General features: G+C 35.3%; 1 protein-coding gene across 1 annotated transcript; it reads left to right on the top strand.

Annotated features, from left to right (window-relative positions):
* The first annotated feature begins 1,683 nt into the window (after nt 1–1,683).
* LOC134843809 (uncharacterized) lies at nt 1,684–18,135 on the top strand. The gene is made up of 13 exons (XM_063860094.1): nt 1,684–2,503; nt 5,038–5,142; nt 5,386–5,431; nt 5,543–5,621; nt 11,580–11,677; nt 12,068–12,194; nt 12,472–12,559; nt 13,347–13,478; nt 14,331–14,446; nt 14,766–14,843; nt 14,930–14,992; nt 15,285–15,966; nt 16,524–18,135. Exons 1-13 carry the CDS (start codon nt 2,333–2,335, stop codon nt 17,547–17,549), a joined length of 2,811 nt encoding a protein of 936 aa, XP_063716164.1. The 5' UTR covers nt 1,684–2,332; the 3' UTR covers nt 17,550–18,135.
* The last annotated feature ends 681 nt before the right edge of the window (nt 18,136–18,816 follow it).

The raw sequence follows: 18,816 nt of genomic DNA, 5'->3' as shown, positions 1-18,816 counted from the left end.
CGAATCCCTGAAGAGGGGAGGCGTCCGCCCCCGCCCCCCCCCCCTAAATCCGCCCCTGATTTTATAGACATTGAGTATAAAATGACAATATAATTGATTATTATCCATGGAACTTCAGTGTGGGCAGCCCTGGGTCAGACATCTGTTAGCGCTGGATCAGATGGTTGCACTGGATTCTTAAGCGCTGGATCAGAGGTTTTCCTTTGCTGTATCAGATAGTCGCACTGGATCAGACATCTTCAATACCTGATAAGACATGTCTTGAAAAACTTTAATATACAATCTCGGTTGTCATCTTTTGTTTGATCAATTTACACATCCCGAGTTCATTGAAACTCCTATTAACTTTAAAATTTAATAAAAATAGAGCAATTACAATTGTTTATGAGGTACTTTCAAGCAAGCATCGACCCGTTTTTGATACAGAAGTAATAGTTAGTTGCATTACATTTTTTTCGTGTTAAAAATGTTTAAAATTAGTTAAAGTTAGAAAGGAGGTTTTTGATTTGTGAAACGACAAATTACTGCATTAAAATAAGCAATTCAGATTTTAAGGAGGATCTTTATCAATTATGCCTCTCAGACTATATTTCATAGCAGACCTGCTCCATTCTGTAAAGGCCTGAATCAGTTCTGATTTTGTGAAATCAGTTCTTATTTTGTGAAATCAGTTCTGATTTTGTGAAATCAGTTCTGATTTTGTGAAATAAGTTCTGATTTTGTGAAATCAGTTCTGATTTTGTGAAATCAGTTCTGATTTTGTGAAATCAGTTCTGATTTTGTGAAATCAGTTCTTATTTTGTGAAATCAGTTCTGATTTTGTGAAATCAGTTCTGATTTTGTGAAATCAGTTCTGATTTTGTGAAATCAGTTCTGATTTTGTGAAATCAGTTCTGATTTTGTGAAATCAGTTCTGACTTTGTGAAATCAGGACTGAATTTGTGAAAAATTCCATATCTATATCTCAGAACTGAGACAGAGTTGCCCATGTGCAAATGAAACAAGGATCATCTTCGCACAAGATCTGTTCAGATTTGATGTTTTAGTTTATGCAATATACGCGTAGGTGCAAATCTACAATATTTACAGCTCGGGGCCCAAAGTTTTGGTAACAAAGCCTCCATTTTGCATGCAACTGAAAAACTGTTCGTCTGCAAGTAAAAAAACTGTGCAACCTCGAGTTAAAAAGTGGAAAAAAAAATTGATTAATTATCCACAAAGCCTGATTTCTTATAAAAGCAGCCAAAATGAATTTCCACGCCCTCCTCAAACTCTGAAGAGACCCGACTATTCAAAGCCACAAGTATATTTTTTGAGAAAACGTACCAATAATGCCTTTGTTGGCCAAATTTTTAACCAATAAGTTCCAATAAATTAATTGCATTTTTCCAAAAAATGTACGCGAATTTAGCGGTGCTTGAACGTTGGGCTCGGCTCCATCAATCCTAAAGAGTCTGAATTAATGGAATAATGGCATCAAATGTCAAAAATTTATAAAGCTTTTTTGCAACAAGCTACATGATTCAGAATGATGTTTGGCAAACTCAGCTCATTATTATCGCAATATGTTACTTATCTCAAACAACAGTCACAATCGAAGCATTTCAAAAACTGGTGCCAGCAAAGCCACTGGAAAAAAGTGACTGGAAACATTTTCAGTGTTGTATTTTAAAATGTAAAGGCAGTTAAGCACATCTAGCAAAACTAACAGATTTTGGAGTATTTCTTACCAAGCAGATCTCAGCGTGAAAGAACTAGTTTATTTTTTACACAAAAAGCGTTATACCACTTTTAAAGTTTACATTTTGTTTTAAAAGCCGCTGTTTGCTTAAACCAATATAATATATCGTTGTAATTGAAAAAAACTTCTTATACTAGCACCAACACGCATTGAAGTCATAATTATTTTTTCTTTATGCAAACAAGTTTTCATTTACTGTCCAACAACTTAAAAATTTCCATCTTTGCAGGAAAAAGCACCAAATGGACACCAACTGCATGAAGTTAACATAAAATGTGCAGTGTCAAAAAAAAGCCGGCGAAAAAATTATTAGTATGACATCAAAGTCAGAACTAGTACATATATAGATTCTGAACAAACAATTTAAATTTAAAATTTTCATTTGTACTAAAACATCTTCAAATGGTTGTATTTTCCACTATAATGTAAGTTTGTTTTATGCTGTGGAGTATTAGCTCATAAACTATGGACCCATCCCGATTGATATCCTTAAGTGATATTTGTTGAGCCGTGATCTCTTAAGTCATAACTTTTTAATTATAACCAGGTTATAGTTATAATTTTAATACTAATTAGTGGCAATAGTTAGTGATGAGTAGTGAGACAGCAGGTAGTTACCCAGTTATCGAGATCAGTCCGACCAGAAGATCTTCGTCCTCCCAGGAGGGAAAGCAGCAGCTGCAGCAGCAACAGCAATACAGTTACTACAAATGTGCAGTCAAGTTCATAGACGACAATGACAATGCCGACTTCACTTTTGAGGTATGCTAACAGTTAATAACAGCACTTTTTTATACTTGTTATTTTCTGAGGGCAAGTTTTTGCCAGAAAAAAAGCCTCTAAGATGTACACGAACGAACTATGGGTAACGGGCATTTTTATTTTTTCTAATTATAAAATAATAGATAACTAATTAGATAAAATTCTCTTCTTAGAACAAATATACTTGAGACACCTTTAATACAATTTGATCATTCAGAGTTTCGACATGACACGAGCAGTCATGGCATAGACTTTTAAAAAAATAAATGGAAAGATTGTGCTTTTGGGGTGATTCTTTTTTCAGGTCAAATTTTGAGATCGAAACAATAATTTTCAACAATAAAAAAAATTTCTGCTCTTAAACCCTGACTTTTTGATTTAAATTCAAAAAAAATATTTAGTCTGATTTCATTTTTGGTTACATAGATGGGTTTTGCAAACTGCCACATTCGCCCTAATCTTGGAGTACATGTAATTTATGCGCACTTTTATGAGTTTACCTGTGATGTGAAAGCGTAATTGCGAATTATTCATGATGCACTATAAATCAATTCAACTAACTGGTCAAGGTAACTCTATATACAGTTCAAATTATAACAGTTACCGGTACTATTTGACAATTTCGGAAAAACAAAAGCAAAAACCTCAAAATTCTTAAGTGATCAAAGTTGTAAAATTGTTACTTTGGCCTTGTTGGTACATTAAAGTAAAGCTGCTGAAATTAAAATTTTTCTCTAACCCTATGTCTTTTAGCAATGTTTGTTGATTATCATCTGGTCGTGCCATTATTTTTGGATTTTCAACGCGTATATAATTGCTGCCGTCCATTTTCAAATTCGTTCCAGAAAAATTGAGAAATTTCTGTTTATAAGAGCCATGAATCTGAATAACAATTTTTTCTTGAAACATTTTAATTATACCTTTTGTTGTTTTCTCTCACTTGAAATTTAATCACATCTTTTCATCGCACAAGAAACATATGTGTTAGAACTGGAGGGCTCTTTCAGTCACAATTGAACAATTTGCGTTGTTTTCGCTTACAGTTTAGCGAAAAATGCAAAGGAAACAGCACTTAAACAATTGATACTGAGAATATTAACTGGCTGCTGTAATGAAGTAGACGGAAAGTGTGTGCCCGGTATCGTTTCTTCATTGAAAATTTTTTCGAAAGTTTAACAAACTGTTTTTAACAGATAATTTTCCACAGTCTGAAAAGCAATGGGGCCTTGAATTATCATATTGAGGTATCAAAATTGGATAGATTTTTCATGGGTAATTTTTTCTGAACGATATAGGGGATTGAAAGTTGCTAGTTTGGCTAATTCGATAGAATTAAAGAGCAATGTAAACAATTTTTCAATGCGTGAGCGTTTAGTTGAACCCGGTCTGAAAAGGCTTGAAAAAGAATTTCTGCTGGCTAATTGATCCTAAAGTTTTGTTACTAGACGCTAAATAAACCAGTTAGTACTTACATAGCGTTTAATAGCAGTTTTTCAAAAAGGTTTAAAAAATTGTTGTTTTTTTGTTGTTTGAAATCATATCAATCGTTAAAGATCATTAGGCAAATTAATCAAAATTTTTCGCTAAAGTTTAAGAGGCTGTAAATTTTCAACACTCGAAGAAGAGTTTTTCAAGATCATCCTAAAAAAATTGATGAGCAAAGCTCAAAATTAAAAAAAAAAATTTGGTGACAGTTTTTTCGATAAATATGAGGATTGAATTTGAAACTTCTTTGACCAATATATTTCAATAAGGGATAACGTACGCTTCAAATATGTCGTCCTAATAAAGTGTAAGCGGCAAATTGAACAATTTCAAAATGCATTGAGACAAAAACAAGACTGCTCGTATATCCATCTGTCCCTTAACTCATATCAAATAGTTTTTGGTTGAAAAGAAAATGTTGAAAACCTATACATTTTGGGCAGCATCAAAGTGTAAAATTTGGAGTCGAAATTGATACGACCGATCCAATTAGCTAGCCTCAATTCATTTTGGACCGATTTTGTTGTGCGGGATAATTCGCCACATATAAATAATTCTCCTTACGCTATCAGCATTATGAAGAAATTCTTCAAAGCGCGCATAACTTAGTCCAGATGATGGCCAATTTGACAAATTTCAAACCCCCAGAACTTTCCAAAAATAATCGGAGGTAAAATATCTTTTTAGATTAGAACTCAAGAAGTCCATATCTTCAATGGAGAATAAAAACTTTTGTTGAAAATTATTATTTCGATCTGTGAAAATTGACAGAATAAAAAAAACCACACCGAGCATAAATATTCCGTTTTCTTCGAATAATACAACCAGATGCAACATATTTCACTTTATACTTTTCTTGGCATGGTAAGGTATTACAAATTATTTAATGAAAAAAAAAGAGTTCTTTTTTGTTTGTTTTTTACTCATTTTCCAACAATTTTTCAAATAAAGACCTTTTTATCGACCATAAAAGGCAGTTTATCGATGTTAAAAGGCCCCCTCAAACTAAAGTGTAGTGACTATGCGCTTGATTTGGGCTAATAATTTAGAAGGAGGAAGCTGGGTCGAAACTGCTCCAGGATGTGTGCAACAAACTCAATATCATCGAAATGGATTACTTCGGACTGAGATTTGTGGACAGAAACGGGCAGAGGGTGGGTAGGATTGAAAGGATTTATACTATTGTAATTAACTAATTAAATTAATCAGCTAGCTCAGTAGCGTGCCCAGTCGGAAAGCCAGCTTAGTCGCCCTAAAAATAGGTTGACAAAACATCCAAAAATTTTGCTAAGAACCGCCAACTCAGCCTCAAAAAATTCCTGTGCAAACCACTGAATCAACTATAGCTCTGTAGGATCTTCTAACCGATATTTTATATGTACGCTTTTATTTTTCAGCACTGGTTGAACCCCGTGAAACAGATCACGAAACAACTGTCTCAATGTGAGTGTGTTTATTGTCATTCTATTAGTTCTTCTTCCGAAGACTATCGAATTAGTAAAAGTGCCCATAATATCCGTTTCTATCCGTGTTTCTTAGTTGCTTGTTGTTTAGGTGTGGCTCCTTACCTCTTGTGTTTCCGCGTGAAGTATTACCCCTCCGACTTGTCAATCGTACACGAAGACATCACCAGGTATATTAACTAAAGCCATTGCTGATTGATCTTCAGGTAGCACTAGATGTCCATAACCACCATCCTCCTGGCGAAAACTTCTATAGATTTAAACATAGATTTTTAAAAAAAATCTCAATGATTTGTTTGGTAAAATTTTACAAAACGTAGATGAAAATGACCTTCGGTTAAAATTTACTTCTTCTACTAATTGTGTGGCTTCTTTGCAAATTTCTAGATTAGCGACAAGCACCCATTCACTCACGCTATTTTTATCGCATGCCGAATTTATACTCAACGAAGCAATATGTTCGCTACTTGCCAATTCTGTATTGTAGTCATTGTTCCGACCAATCGAGTGTGCTTGTTCTGACCATTGAAAATGGCGAGGAACTTTCTATTCGCGTCTGTTTTAGTTTTTTTTTGTTCTCCACGCAAAACCAAGTACCACAAACAATCATCGGACTGGGTTGAGTGATATATGATATCAAAGCCCTTTCAGCCGTGATTCGAACAATCTTAATAAATTTTCAAAAAAAATTTCACAGTGTCGAGAAAAACTGATTTTGAATTTTTGATTTTTGGTCTAATTTCGAGCTCATTAGTAAGGAAGTTAGTAACTGAAATAGCTTTTTGACGCTTGATTTAAGCTGTGAAAACTTAGTTTTCCCAGATGAAGGCGGTTTGTTAAGTTTTTTAGCGCAACTTTGGGAATCAAAACTTGAAAAATTTCCGCAAAAAATTTTGAAAAAACATTTGAAATGTTTTTCAATTTTTTTTCGTTTTTCTCGTTTTTCTATTACTTTCAAATATGCCTAATTTTTATTATTTCAATCAGATTTTTTTTATTACAACATGCAGAAAAAAACGACATCAATTTGGGAACATTCTGTGCTGCTTGCTCAGTAACCGGCTATTTTTATTTTAATTGCTTACAAGCTTAGAATAGCTTAATTTGAAACGTAAAAACTTAGTTTTACTTGAGTAACTTTGGTTTTTTTGGGTCATTTAGCGCCTTTTTAGAATCAAAATGTTAAGTATGTCAAAAACCGCAAAACTTGAAAAAATGTCATTAAAAATTTTTTGTTGATTTTTTTGTTTAACAAGAAATTTTTCTAGAGCAAATCGTTTCCTATGACTAACGAATAAAACCTAATCTCCAGTTTTTTGTTCTGCTCCTTTTATTAACCATGCTGATAACAAACGACAAAAATTTGAAAACAGCTTTATTTTTTCTAAGTCTCGGCTCACAAAATTGATTGTTTTTACTATCATGAGAACTAGTTTTGGATGTTTCTTTGAGCAATTATTTAGCAATAACGATTAAATTTATTGTACAAAATTTAAGAAAAAATTATAAAAATGTTTTCACTATTTTTCATTTTTTATTTGTTATTCATTTAATTCCTTAATCTATCACGCATGCGTTTGTATAGTTCTCGAATCTTTCTACTCACTAAAACGACGCTAGTTTAAGAAAAGAATAAAAAAATTTTCTGTTTTTTTTTCTGATGAATATGCTCGGACTATTCTGTGCTAGTTGGACAGCAACCAGCTATCCTTGTTTTTTGCATTTGTTGATGCTTCGAAAATTCTCACTTTTTAGACGCTTTCAAAGTAATTTTAAGTGTAATTGTTGTCGCAACTTTTTTTGAAGTTGATTTTTTTCTGTCGCTTAAAACATCAATCAACTAAAGCATCTTCAATTTACTCATAGAGACTGGCATCAAGATGACAAATTACATTAACATTTTTTGATCAAACAAATCAAAAATGTTCATTGTAAATCATTTGCAGTACTCCAAATCTTCGAACCACAAAAATTTACAAAAAATGATCACAAGTGAAATGTCATTTTAAATTTGAGCTCAAGACAGCAATACTTTTCGAGTGATATAAAATATTTGCGCCAAATTGCTAGTTAAAAAGTCCAAGTTTGTCTGGAGAAAAAAAACACTCCTAGCACAATTATTCCTTCCGTCATTTTCCATAAAAAAATCAAAACAAAAACAAATATCGCCCAAATTAGTCGTTGTTTGTAACAATACACTATTTACAGATGGCTTTTGTTTGTTAATTCAGCCGGTTTTTTGCATTGCATAAGTTATACACAGGATGAACACAATCTACGAAATTTAAATTTTTTGACATTCTTGAACCTCAATTTAATGCTAAGCAATTGTAAAAAGCTACTAAATATTTGAATGTCGGTAATTCTCTATAAAATGCATATTTCAATAAAAAACAGTAGTTTAATTATTTCAAATATTTGGTTCGTTTTGAATTCTGATTTATACGATTCGGCTTAAAATCCGTCGGCCTGATTGCCGCCACCCGAAATTTAGATCAGTAGCGTTTATTGACGAGGAAAAATATTTCAATTATTTTAAAATTGTATGATTTACTATTCGAACAAATATCAGAAACCTGATGCTAAAATCAGAATTAAGACTGCTCGTATCAGGGCGAAGCCTCAGAAAAAATATAAGGAAAAATTTTAAAAACAAGTATTTTTTTTCAAAAAATTTTGTGAAAACAAACCTCACATGCTTAAAAAAGTACAGAGTCATAAAAATGATAAAACAAAGTTTTATATAGATTAAACAGCATGGCTCATTTCAAATTAAGCGATTTGTAGGACGGCTTAAGTTTCCGTTTCGCGTTATTAGCACAAAATATATCGAGCGTTAATTGGCCCCAATTGGCTCAATTTGAAACCTTTAAGCCCCTTCAAATTTACAAAAAAGGTTGCAGTTAAAATATTGTTTTTTAATTTGAACTGAGGACAACCAATACCTGTCATGATGATTCAAAATTTCAACACAAATCTTGATTTAATCGAAAATATTCTGAAGAAAAAAACCAACCCAACAACAAAAACATGATAATTTTTCTAAGTTATTGTCATTAAATTCAATAATTTTTTGTTTGTAAGTTCGAAATACTGAATTGTTTTCCTAAAACAAATATCAACTTAGTAAATACAATTTACAGAACGTCAACACAAGATATTACCACTGTTTGTTAATATGGCGTCTTTTACTCGATAACAATTGCTCTGATTTTTTGGTATTACGCTGATTTTTTTTTCGTTTCAAGCTATTGCAGTTTGCTATCATGGCGGCAAGTTTTCACGAGCGGTCTGCGCGGATAATTTTTTTTTCAGCACTGTTGTACCGTAGCGCTGTTTTGTAGCGAGGCGTTTACTAGAAAGTAAAAAGAATGAGATACATTCAAAACATTAGGAAGACAGTCACTATTCAAACAGACCAGAATCCAGTATAACTATTACTAAGGGAAAAGCACTTGAAAATTTAAATTAAGCAATATACATGATGTGAAGTATCTTTTTAGTCGATATTTTAAGGTCATACGTTTCGATTTCAATTTTTTGGGACATCATAAATTCAAAATTTTTAAAAAATAAATGTAAAATAAAAATGATGAAATTTTTTTCCAAGCAAACCGGGAAATTTTAATTTTGAAAATAGAAGAAAAGATAAACAATAATTGAACATAAAATCACATTTTTAGAAAATTCAATTGCTTATTTCGAAGGTTGCGAAACGAATAAACATTTGAGGGGAGAGGATGTTAATTTAGTCTTAAGTTGAAAACTTAGGGCCAATCAGAATCGAATGTTTTCGCGCAGTACTACCCGCATCCAGTTTCAAGCGTTAATAATCGATTATATTACGATTTTAGTACCAGTCTCACTAAAATTGAGAAACAATCGATTTTATTCAATTAATAATTGATTATAATCACTCTTTTTAAAATCAAATTATAATCAATTATAATCAATTATAATCGATTATAATCAATTTTTTATTCGTCTATTTTTCGATAAAATTATAATCGATTATAATTGATTATAATCCATTATTTTTATTCAAATTTCTATTTCATTAGTTTTGCACAAAAATCCATTATAATCGATTATAATTGATTATAATCCCTTTTGTTTGTCCATTTTTGTCTTCGAAGTGCATCTAAATTGCTTATATTTTATGCTTTTTGTGGACATTGGTTTCTATAAAAAATGAGAAAAATATTTTAAAAGTTTTCCAATTGATTCAAAATTATAAGTTTTTTTTTCATTTCTTCCCCATTAGGGTTGTTTTGTGATGCATATTTTAAGCGTTTTTAAACACCAAAACATCAGCAAATTGATTCAGTCTCATGATTGATTCGGAAAATTTATTTTTCATATACCGCGAGAACCTTTCCCTTCATATGAAAGGATCTCTATGAAACTTTTGTTTCGTGGTAAAACTTTGTGTTCAGATGAACCAAAGTGTTCAAGAGATCTCTCTTTTAGAGATTTTCTAACTGACACAAAATTAATAACCCATAAAATTTAATTCGAATATCGCAAAATTTTGGCAAAATGAGAAATTATAATCGATTATAATCGATTATAATTGATTTTAAGGGTTTTTAGTAAGAACTGTAATCAATTATAATCGATTATAAGAGATTATAATCTCTTGGAAAATGTCACGATTATAATCAATTATAAATCCCTTAAGGACCTAATTTTGGTAATTATAATCGATTATAATTGTCAAAAAATTATCATAATAATCCGTTATAATCGATTATTTACGCCTAAACTTGGATGCGGGTAGGTAACAATAAGGAAAATATCGACATGACGTAATTGAGAGGCCTTCTTCAGCTTGATTCTGCAAATGTTCCATCAATTTTAATCTCCCCCCTCCCTCGTACGGAATAAATGTTCTGAATAGGAATCAGAACTGAAACTGCTTTGACATGACACAACAATCGATGCTTTTTATACGTAACCTAAATTTGCGCAGAAAAACCCACGCCTGTCAAAGTTCTATTCCACTCTGAATAATTGATCGTAAGATTTCACAAAACTGCTTATTACCTGAGTTAATGTTTCTAACAGGGAAGGTGGGACACAACGTAGAACTTGGCAGGTGTTCCCAGTTAAGATGAGTAAAAATTGAAATCAGAGCATGTAGACTGAGACAATCATCGCAATTTAAACTGCAACAAGACAAGCCTAGTCCCGACCACATTCTCAGAAAAAGATTCCGCCGAGTTACTGTCTTTTTTTTGGGTAGTCGAGTGATGATAGAACTAAGCGAACGTGTAGAAATATAGACAAGACTGCTCGTATCAGGGCGAAGCCCTGAATGTTCCGACTGCCTTTTAGGGTTTATGGAGCAGCAGTAATAACATAATAAAATCAAATGAAATAAAACAAAATGAAATTTTTTTTTTAAATTTGAAATTTTTAATGAAAATCATCCCCCCACACGCCATATAAAGTATAAAAAGAGAAATTTCGTTCCTTGTAACAAATCAATTATGGCAAATAAGCTTCGTTCAACCAATTTGGAACAATTTCTAAGGATTAAATCTCCGCTTACGCGTTAATAGCGCGAATTATATCGCGCGTTAATTGACCCAAATTGGTCAAAATGGCCAAAATGGCAATCTTTGAACCCTCATAACTTAACAAAAAATGACCACAGGTGAAATATCTTTTCAAATTTAAGCTCAGGACAACAATACCTTTTGAATGATATAAAAAAATTCCGTCAAAAATGGATAGTTAAAAAGTCGAAATTTGTCTGAAAAAAAAAAACCCACCCCGAGCACAAATATTCCGTTACTTTCGTATCGAAAGTCGGAACAAAAATTAGGCATAAGCAATTTTTTGAAAGTTTTCGCCAGAGAAGCTCATTTTTTTTCAGCCGAAATTGCTAATTTTCTTATATAACGAACGTTACTCGATCGCTTTACTCGCTCAAAAATATGCGAAAAATCAAAAATTTCAATCCCGGTTTTTTCAACTCGAAACTTTTTTGGGAAATTTTCAAATGTCGTACGAACCACGCCTAAAAAGGCTTAAATACGATATGACTATCAACAAAATCCCATGATTATTTGTGATACCTGATTTTACGTGGAAATCAAAAAATTGAGTGGCTGTTGTTTCAGATACCAGTTGTTTCTGCAAGTGAAACGCGACTTGGAACACGGCAGACTGTTGAGCACCAGAAGTGAGGCTGCCCTTCTCTGTGCATATGTGTTGCAAGGTCAGCCGAAGACTTCATTCTTCTAAGCATCTCCCTTCAATCATAATCTAACATCAACCAGACTGTTCGTATCAGGGCGAAGCTCTTTGGAGATGTGCTCGCTTTCATTAAATTGACCTTATTTTTTGGTGCAGAGTTTTTAAAAAACTTTGATTTCAAACAGCAATACCTTTCAGCTGATATAAAAAAAATTGCTAGTCAAAATTTGTCTGGAGAAAAAACCACCCGGAACACATATATTCCGTCACTATGCTATGGTCTTCGAAAATTGTCACTATGGTCTTCGAAATTAGACAACATTAAATATTCAGATTTATATTACGCGCATTGACCCACTCGATTCCATTTGAAGTTTCGATTCACAAGAAAAAAATCTAAAGTCTTTTTCAGCGACATTGGGTCCGTACGACGAGCAAGACCTGTTGCCGGGATATTCAAAAGAGATGAAGTTGGCGGCCGCCTTCAAAGACCACGAGTTCCACGACACAGTCGAACAGTACCATCGGGACAAAATGACGTAATTATCTTATGCAACACTTCCTATAATACGACATAATCAGCATTTTCAAAGCATATACCAATTTAATAGAATTCATAAATCCTCAGTCTGTAAAAGATAAAATCGTTAATTGATTCATCTTCAAGATTTTTTGCAATATTTCCACTTATTATATTTTCCAATATCACTATATTTTAGTAGCACACTTGCCTAAAAGTCTCCTCTGATCCCTTGGAGTGGAGGCTCAACAAGCCTACTGTTGTGTTGTCCTAATCGGATGTGGGTGTGTGTTTAGAGATGTGAGCACGAGTGACGCTGAGAGGAGCTTTCTGCTGTTTACAGCCACCATGCAGACATACGGAGTGGATCCATACCCCTGCAAGGTTGACCTCTCTTCCATTCCTACTTTCAATGCACTTCACTCACTACTTCCCACTCCCCCAAGATAGTATTGCTCAGGGACGGATTTTAGCATGAAGAAGAGGCACATTTGCAAAAAAGTTCCTGGAAATCTTCAAAAAAAAAATTTTTAGGTCGACATTATTGATTTTCCGATTTGATTTTAAGGTCGAGAGTCTCAACCTTAGAGCCAAATCGAAAAATCAAGTCTCGACCTAAAAAACAATTACAAGTCTCGACCCTAAATCCGCTCCTGGTCGAGACTTTTGATTTTCCGATTGGGTTTTTTCTAAGTCGACCAAATTGATTTTCCGAGGTCTCCCACAACAATAGAAACTTTTTGGGCTGCACGAGAGTTTTTAATAAAAGGCCAAAATTGGCGTTTTAGGCGCGTGATTTTGTGTTTTTTCGAAGCGCACTCGCGCTCTTCAAACTTGGTGAGAATGGATGCCAACGGCACCTTTAGAAAAAGTTACGACTGGCAGACTGAAATTGGAGCTCTTAAAATAGTAACAACCGAGCATCATGGGACCCTTTAGGGGTCAAGAGGCCAACGTCACGGGGTGTCCACCCTCCTCTCAAAAATGGTGATACTTTGCCGCCACGAGCGCCCATGGATAAAAATATGGCCAGTATCTATAAAATTACAATATATTCGATTTAATCCATTAAAAATACATTATAATCTACTATTTTTTAGGCTATAGAGATAAAACAGTAAACTTCTACGCGCTTTTTCTCCGCCTTCTTTTATTTAGTTGTTCTTTTCAGAGTGACCAGGGCACCCCACTGCACTTCAGCTTCACCTGGAAGGGCCTCTGTCTGTTCGAGAGCAACAAACTGGCCAGACTGTTCCCCTGGTCCAATGTAGTACGCATGACCATAGATGGAAAGTTTCTCAAGGTCAGCAACCAATTAGCTAAACACTCTTGTTAATACCACTTCATTATTCGAGCTAACCAATTTTTGGTTCTTACAAAGTATTACACTTGTCATACAATAACAGGTGTCGTATAAAAGATCGTTTCTTACATTTTTTAAAGTTTTTATTATTTTAAATTTTTGTTTCGATCATTAACAACGGGGAGGAACTTTGTGTGAGGGTGTATTTTCGTTTTTTTTATTCACGCAAAATCAGGCACCATAGATAATCATCGGAATTGGTCGAATGATATATGATATTAAAGACTATTCAGTCGCGCTTCGAAAACAAGCTACAAGTTTCCAAAAACATTTCTCAGTGTCGTCAAAAAAGTTTGAAGTTTTTGAATTTTGGTTTAATTTCGAGCGAATAAAGTGAGCGCGAGCAGGCTGTGTTTATTATAGAAGAATAAGCAGTTGAACATTAATTTTAATTCTTGTAAATTTACTTTTCGAAGTTTTTTGGCGCCATTTTGGAATAAAACTTCAAACAAGAATTTTGAAAAATCAAAAACAAGTTCTGAAAAAAATTATGAAAACTTCTCATATTTTTTTTCAAATCATTTTCCGAAAAAAACTATCGAATACGCCTAAGTTCTAAGCTTTCGTCAGATCAACTTATCTCGCCAAGAACAAAAAACTACACTAATTTGGAAAAAAAACTTCTAATGTATTTTTTTAAAGAATATGTCGGAGAATTCTATGCTGCTTGCTTAGGTGCAACCGGCTATCCTAGTTTTTTTAATATATGTTAAGTAGAAAATGATGAAAGTATTTGGCCATTGAGTGAGTAGTAATGGCCATGATGACATGTGTGAATGTGGACATGATCAGGTGGTGGCGAAGGAGAGGGGCACAGTGAAGCCATACAAGACACTGTTCGACTTCGGGAGTGAGACGAATGCGAAGCACGTGTGGAGCAGTGCAGTGGAACACATGGTCTTCTTCACGTAATCACACTCACTATTTCTACTTATCACTTCCTAATAAGATCACAAGCACATCCCAGTCGAAACAACACTTGGGTAGAATTAGATGGACAAGACATAGTAAACGTTTTTATTTAAATGCATACAGTTAGTTTAAGCTCCACTTTCTGTCTGGTTCTTGTATGGCTTTTGTCTAATTTAGCAGTGGCCATGAAAGCCATATGCCACGAAAGATTGTGATTAGTTACTTTTTTGTATAATGGTCAACCCATAGGGTATGCTATAATGCCATCTAAATCAGCCCTTGCTCAATCTCCCATTTCCAAATTGTTTTTTTTAGCCAAGAAGCGGGCAAGACTCCCAAGAAGATCAGGTCCAGTCGATCTCTGTTCAAAAAAGGATCTTCTCTCAAATTTAGGTCAGAAATTCCAGTGCGACTCTGATATTATTATCATTTATTATTCCTCAAGCTGTATAAATTCGTATATGATTGTTGTTTTTCAGTGGTCGCACAGCTGATCAATTGAGATCCACTAGCCTCGGCAGAAACGCCCCGAAGTTTGAGAGGTAAGTCCAGTTCAATTTTGGCTGCAGACTAATTGTTTATTGTTTATTGAACTTAATAGTTTATATTACACCTTGTCTGGTAAATTGTAGTTTTAAAGAGTAATTCTGGGCTCTCTTTTGGTGACAATTGGGAAAGCACTGGACGAACAGTTAACAACGATATATGGAATGAAATTACATAAAAGCTAAAAACCATGTTATTTTTCATTTATATTTCACTCTCACAGACTTTTTGACCCAGATGATCCTGTATGCCCTCAAAATGTTGAGTATTGTTTTTGAAATGTTCAAGAACACCTTCGATGCGGGAGAGAAGCAGAGTTGTGGAGCGAAGTCTGGACAGATCAGCGGCCACATCCAGACGCAGTTTCCTGCTGCTGTCTCCGAACCCCTCGGTCGACATGTCCAACGGCAATCACCACCTCAACACAATCACGACTCTAAACGACATGTCAAACTACGACAGTGACACCACTTCACGACACTCTTCTGTCATACTTGGAGGAAAAGATCGAGGCGGAGGCGGAGAACGAGGAAGAGGGGGAGGAGGGGGAGAAGGAGGGGCAGTGGGAGGAGAACGAGGAATGGGGGGAGGAGGGGGAGGGGGAGGGGCAGTGGGAGGAGATCGAGGAATGGGGGGAGGAGGGGGAGGGGGAGGAGTGGTGAATCAGAATGGGACAGGAGTGCACTTGGACTACATGACGTCATCGGCGACACTGCCGAGACAGAGTACGAGGAACCAATCAGAGTGGAGAGGGGGCGAACTCTACCCGAATGGATCTCTGAGTGGGGTAGGGGGGAGTGTGGGCGCGAGTGGGGATTCTTTTGAGTCTAAGGAGGAGGGGAAGGGGGAGGGGGATGAGGAGTGGAGGAGACATAGCAGTGCAATGTATATGAATGGACATGGAGTATCTGTGGATAGCGGCTACTCCACTTCCTCCTCAAAAGCGACTCCATCGGCCGATGATCAGATGGTACGACAGATGCTAAGCATAATCATACAACACGATTAGTTCCGTATCTTACAGTTTGCTCGATTGGAATAAAAATAAGAGATTGAAAGTATAGTTCTCTAAGTTTATGTCGGGGACAGCGGCGGATCCAGGATTCGTCGACTTTCTTTTTTTAACTTCTTGTTAGGTCGGTCAAACTATCTTTCTCAGATCTCTCAACGTAATATACATTAACACGATAACATGTTTTGCCAAAATTCTCTGCTCCATATCTAATTTTTCGAGAATGATTTTTTTTTGGATGATTTTGACCAAAAAATCAAATTACTGGCGTCAAGGGTGCTCGTAAAACTTTTTAGGCTAGTTGACTGTAAACTGATATAGAAAAAGATTGCCAAAGTGAGGAGCCTTTGTGTGGTGAGAGGGTCTATTTCCTAAGAGGGTCGGTTTTTGAAACGATATTTTGTTTCGCAGCAAGTTTGAATGGTAAGTTTTTCTATACAAAAATAGTTTCGAAAATCTGTTATAAGACAAATCGTAAATTTGTAAATTTTTCTTATAAAGCATCTTTGTTTCAGACGCCGACACTCAATGGTTCAAATAGAAGCAAAGATGAGTGGACGAGAGCGCAACTGCTTACGAACCAGCTGAGAAGCAACCTGGCAGCGCCCTCCAGACCAGACTCCATCACAGACCAGCCCATGTTCAACACTCGCGACAGCACCCTCGACATCACACAGTCTTTCCAGCAGAACTTATCCCACAGTCCAGAGAAGTTCGGCCGAACGATCAGCCGAGACACACTACAAACCCGGAGCAGCAACCGAAGCAGCACGCGAACTAGCACGGCTAGTAGCGAGGACGAGTTACCCTCAGTCGGCGAATTGCGCCGATCAATTCAAAAATTCACTGGAGATCAGTTGTCAGAACCCGAAGTGGTCGTCTCAACCCGGCGATCTGCTTCGGAGTTGATGCAGGCTCCGAGGGCGAAGCTACTTGAAGCCGAAGACTCACGAAAGAGTCCGAAACTTCTGAAAAGCTCCTCAGGACGACTTAAAAACTCATCCGGTAACACTGTATACGACACGCTTATTACGCAATCTAAGCAGGAATCGACAGAAGCGAGTTCCCCGAAAACGTCGTATAGAGTTTCGGTAAAATCTGATGACGTAAAAAAACGCCGACACGTGGTGGAAAGTTCCATCACTGCTACAAGTGTCGGGAAAGTCGAAGCAAAAATCGACGACATTTTTCCATTAGATGACGAAATTATTGGGAAGAATTTCGAAGCTTTTGACGAGGGTAGCCCAAAAAACGAAGTCAACGAATGGTCATTCAAATCGTTGTTTTACGAGGCTTATTTTATACTCGGTGTTGTTTGTGGAATTCTGTTTCTAACTGTCTTAATTGCGGAAACGGATGAGCCGAAAGTGCTTTCGGAAAACCGAGAACCAACTACCGAGGCAGAGCAAGCAATAGTGGCGACGAACAGTTTCGCGTCGTACGTTCGGCAAACGTATTTGTTCTCGGCTTTCTACGACGGATTTTACGCGCCGTTCAGAGCTTTTCTGGTGCATTATCTTTCTTGGATGTTCCAAACATAAACAAGACGGACTTTCTTCTTGATTTTGTATTGGTTGAACCCTTCATAAGTATACGGTAACCCCCATGGCAAAAAGACCGAGTAGTAGAAATAACAGAAAATGCAGAGTTTGGAACCATCATTCAAAAAGATTATTAAAAAATCAGAGGAATATTTGTCAATAAATTAGTCATTTTCAGACAGCAGTGGATCTAGGATGCTCTCGTTATGGAGGAGAGGGCTCCGAACTCCTCTTCCAGACCAGACCACTAAAAAACTTCTTTTAAAAATTAGGGACGGTGGGACAAAAAGTGATCTCTTGAAAATAACCAAGGGGGTACTTGAACTTGTCACTATTGTCATGATTAAAGTCCCCATAATAAAAACACACAACTGCAGTATGGTGAATCTTCTGGTAACAAACTCACAATGCATTTTTAGTTGATAACGCCGTGATTGCACGAGAACGGCTCTGTTATTTGTTAACACATACTATCTTTTTTTTTAAATTAAATTGATTTAGCAATTGATGACTGCCGGAAAAAGTTATTTAAATTTGAATTATTAGTTTCTGATCAAAATGTCACAAAGAATAATTTAAATTTCCTTTTGTCATGGCTTTCTCTGGCTATTATAAAATATCATTATTTATAGAATTGCCGTTCTTTTTTGCTATTGAGACCTCCCGCATTTAAGAGAAGTGAAAAAAAATCTATTATAATGTATTTTCGGGGTCTTAAATATTGTCCATATAATCGATTCCCATGTTACGCTCAGACAACAAAATTTGACAAAAATTGATTCATCCTCTCAAAAAACACAATGCCTTATAATTCATTTGAAACCCAATATAATGGGTTAATTAATAAGTAGAAGATCACATTATTTTTTTTTCACTTTTATAGACACTGACAATAAAACTAAATTGAGTCAATTTTATCCATGGAATTCGAGTGCGGGAGCGCTTCTGGTTGGTAAAACTAAGTTGGTTGGTATTTGCATGGAAAACTGAATGAACGTAAATAAGTTTTAACCTTGGGGCTAAATGAAAACTAGAAGTCGTTATTTTTTCGGTAAAGCATTTTAGCCAAAAATGATTAATAAGAACTTGAAATTTTTTCTAATTCAGTTTCCCAAACACTAACGATGTCGATGATAGCTTTTTGTAGAATCGTCTTTTCTCCTCCATGTTATATGTAGCCAAGGTTCCTCTTTTCATTCAAACTCTATTCAGAAATACCTAACTTGTATTAGTGCGGCCTGTTTGGCGAGGATAGTGATAATCAGAG

The sequence above is a fragment of the Symsagittifera roscoffensis genome, chromosome 4 (genome assembly GCF_963678635.1).
Source record: "Symsagittifera roscoffensis chromosome 4, txSymRosc1.1, whole genome shotgun sequence".
NCBI lineage: Eukaryota > Metazoa > Xenacoelomorpha > Acoela > Convolutidae > Symsagittifera > Symsagittifera roscoffensis.
Note: the sequence above shows the minus strand (reverse complement) of the source record. Positions and strands in the feature narration are given on the sequence as shown.

Excerpts from the sequence above, each read along its gene's own strand:
- LOC134843809 (XM_063860094.1), top strand. The coding sequence starts at position 2,333 with ATGAGTAGTGAGACAGCAGGTAGTTACCCAGTTATCGAGATCAGTCCG. Across the intron at positions 2,504-5,037 it reads ATGCCGACTTCACTTTTGAG|AAGGAGGAAGCTGGGTCGAA; the intron begins GTATGCTAACAG and ends CTAATAATTTAG. Across the intron at positions 15,967-16,523 it reads CATCGGCCGATGATCAGATG|ACGCCGACACTCAATGGTTC; the intron begins GTACGACAGATG and ends TCTTTGTTTCAG.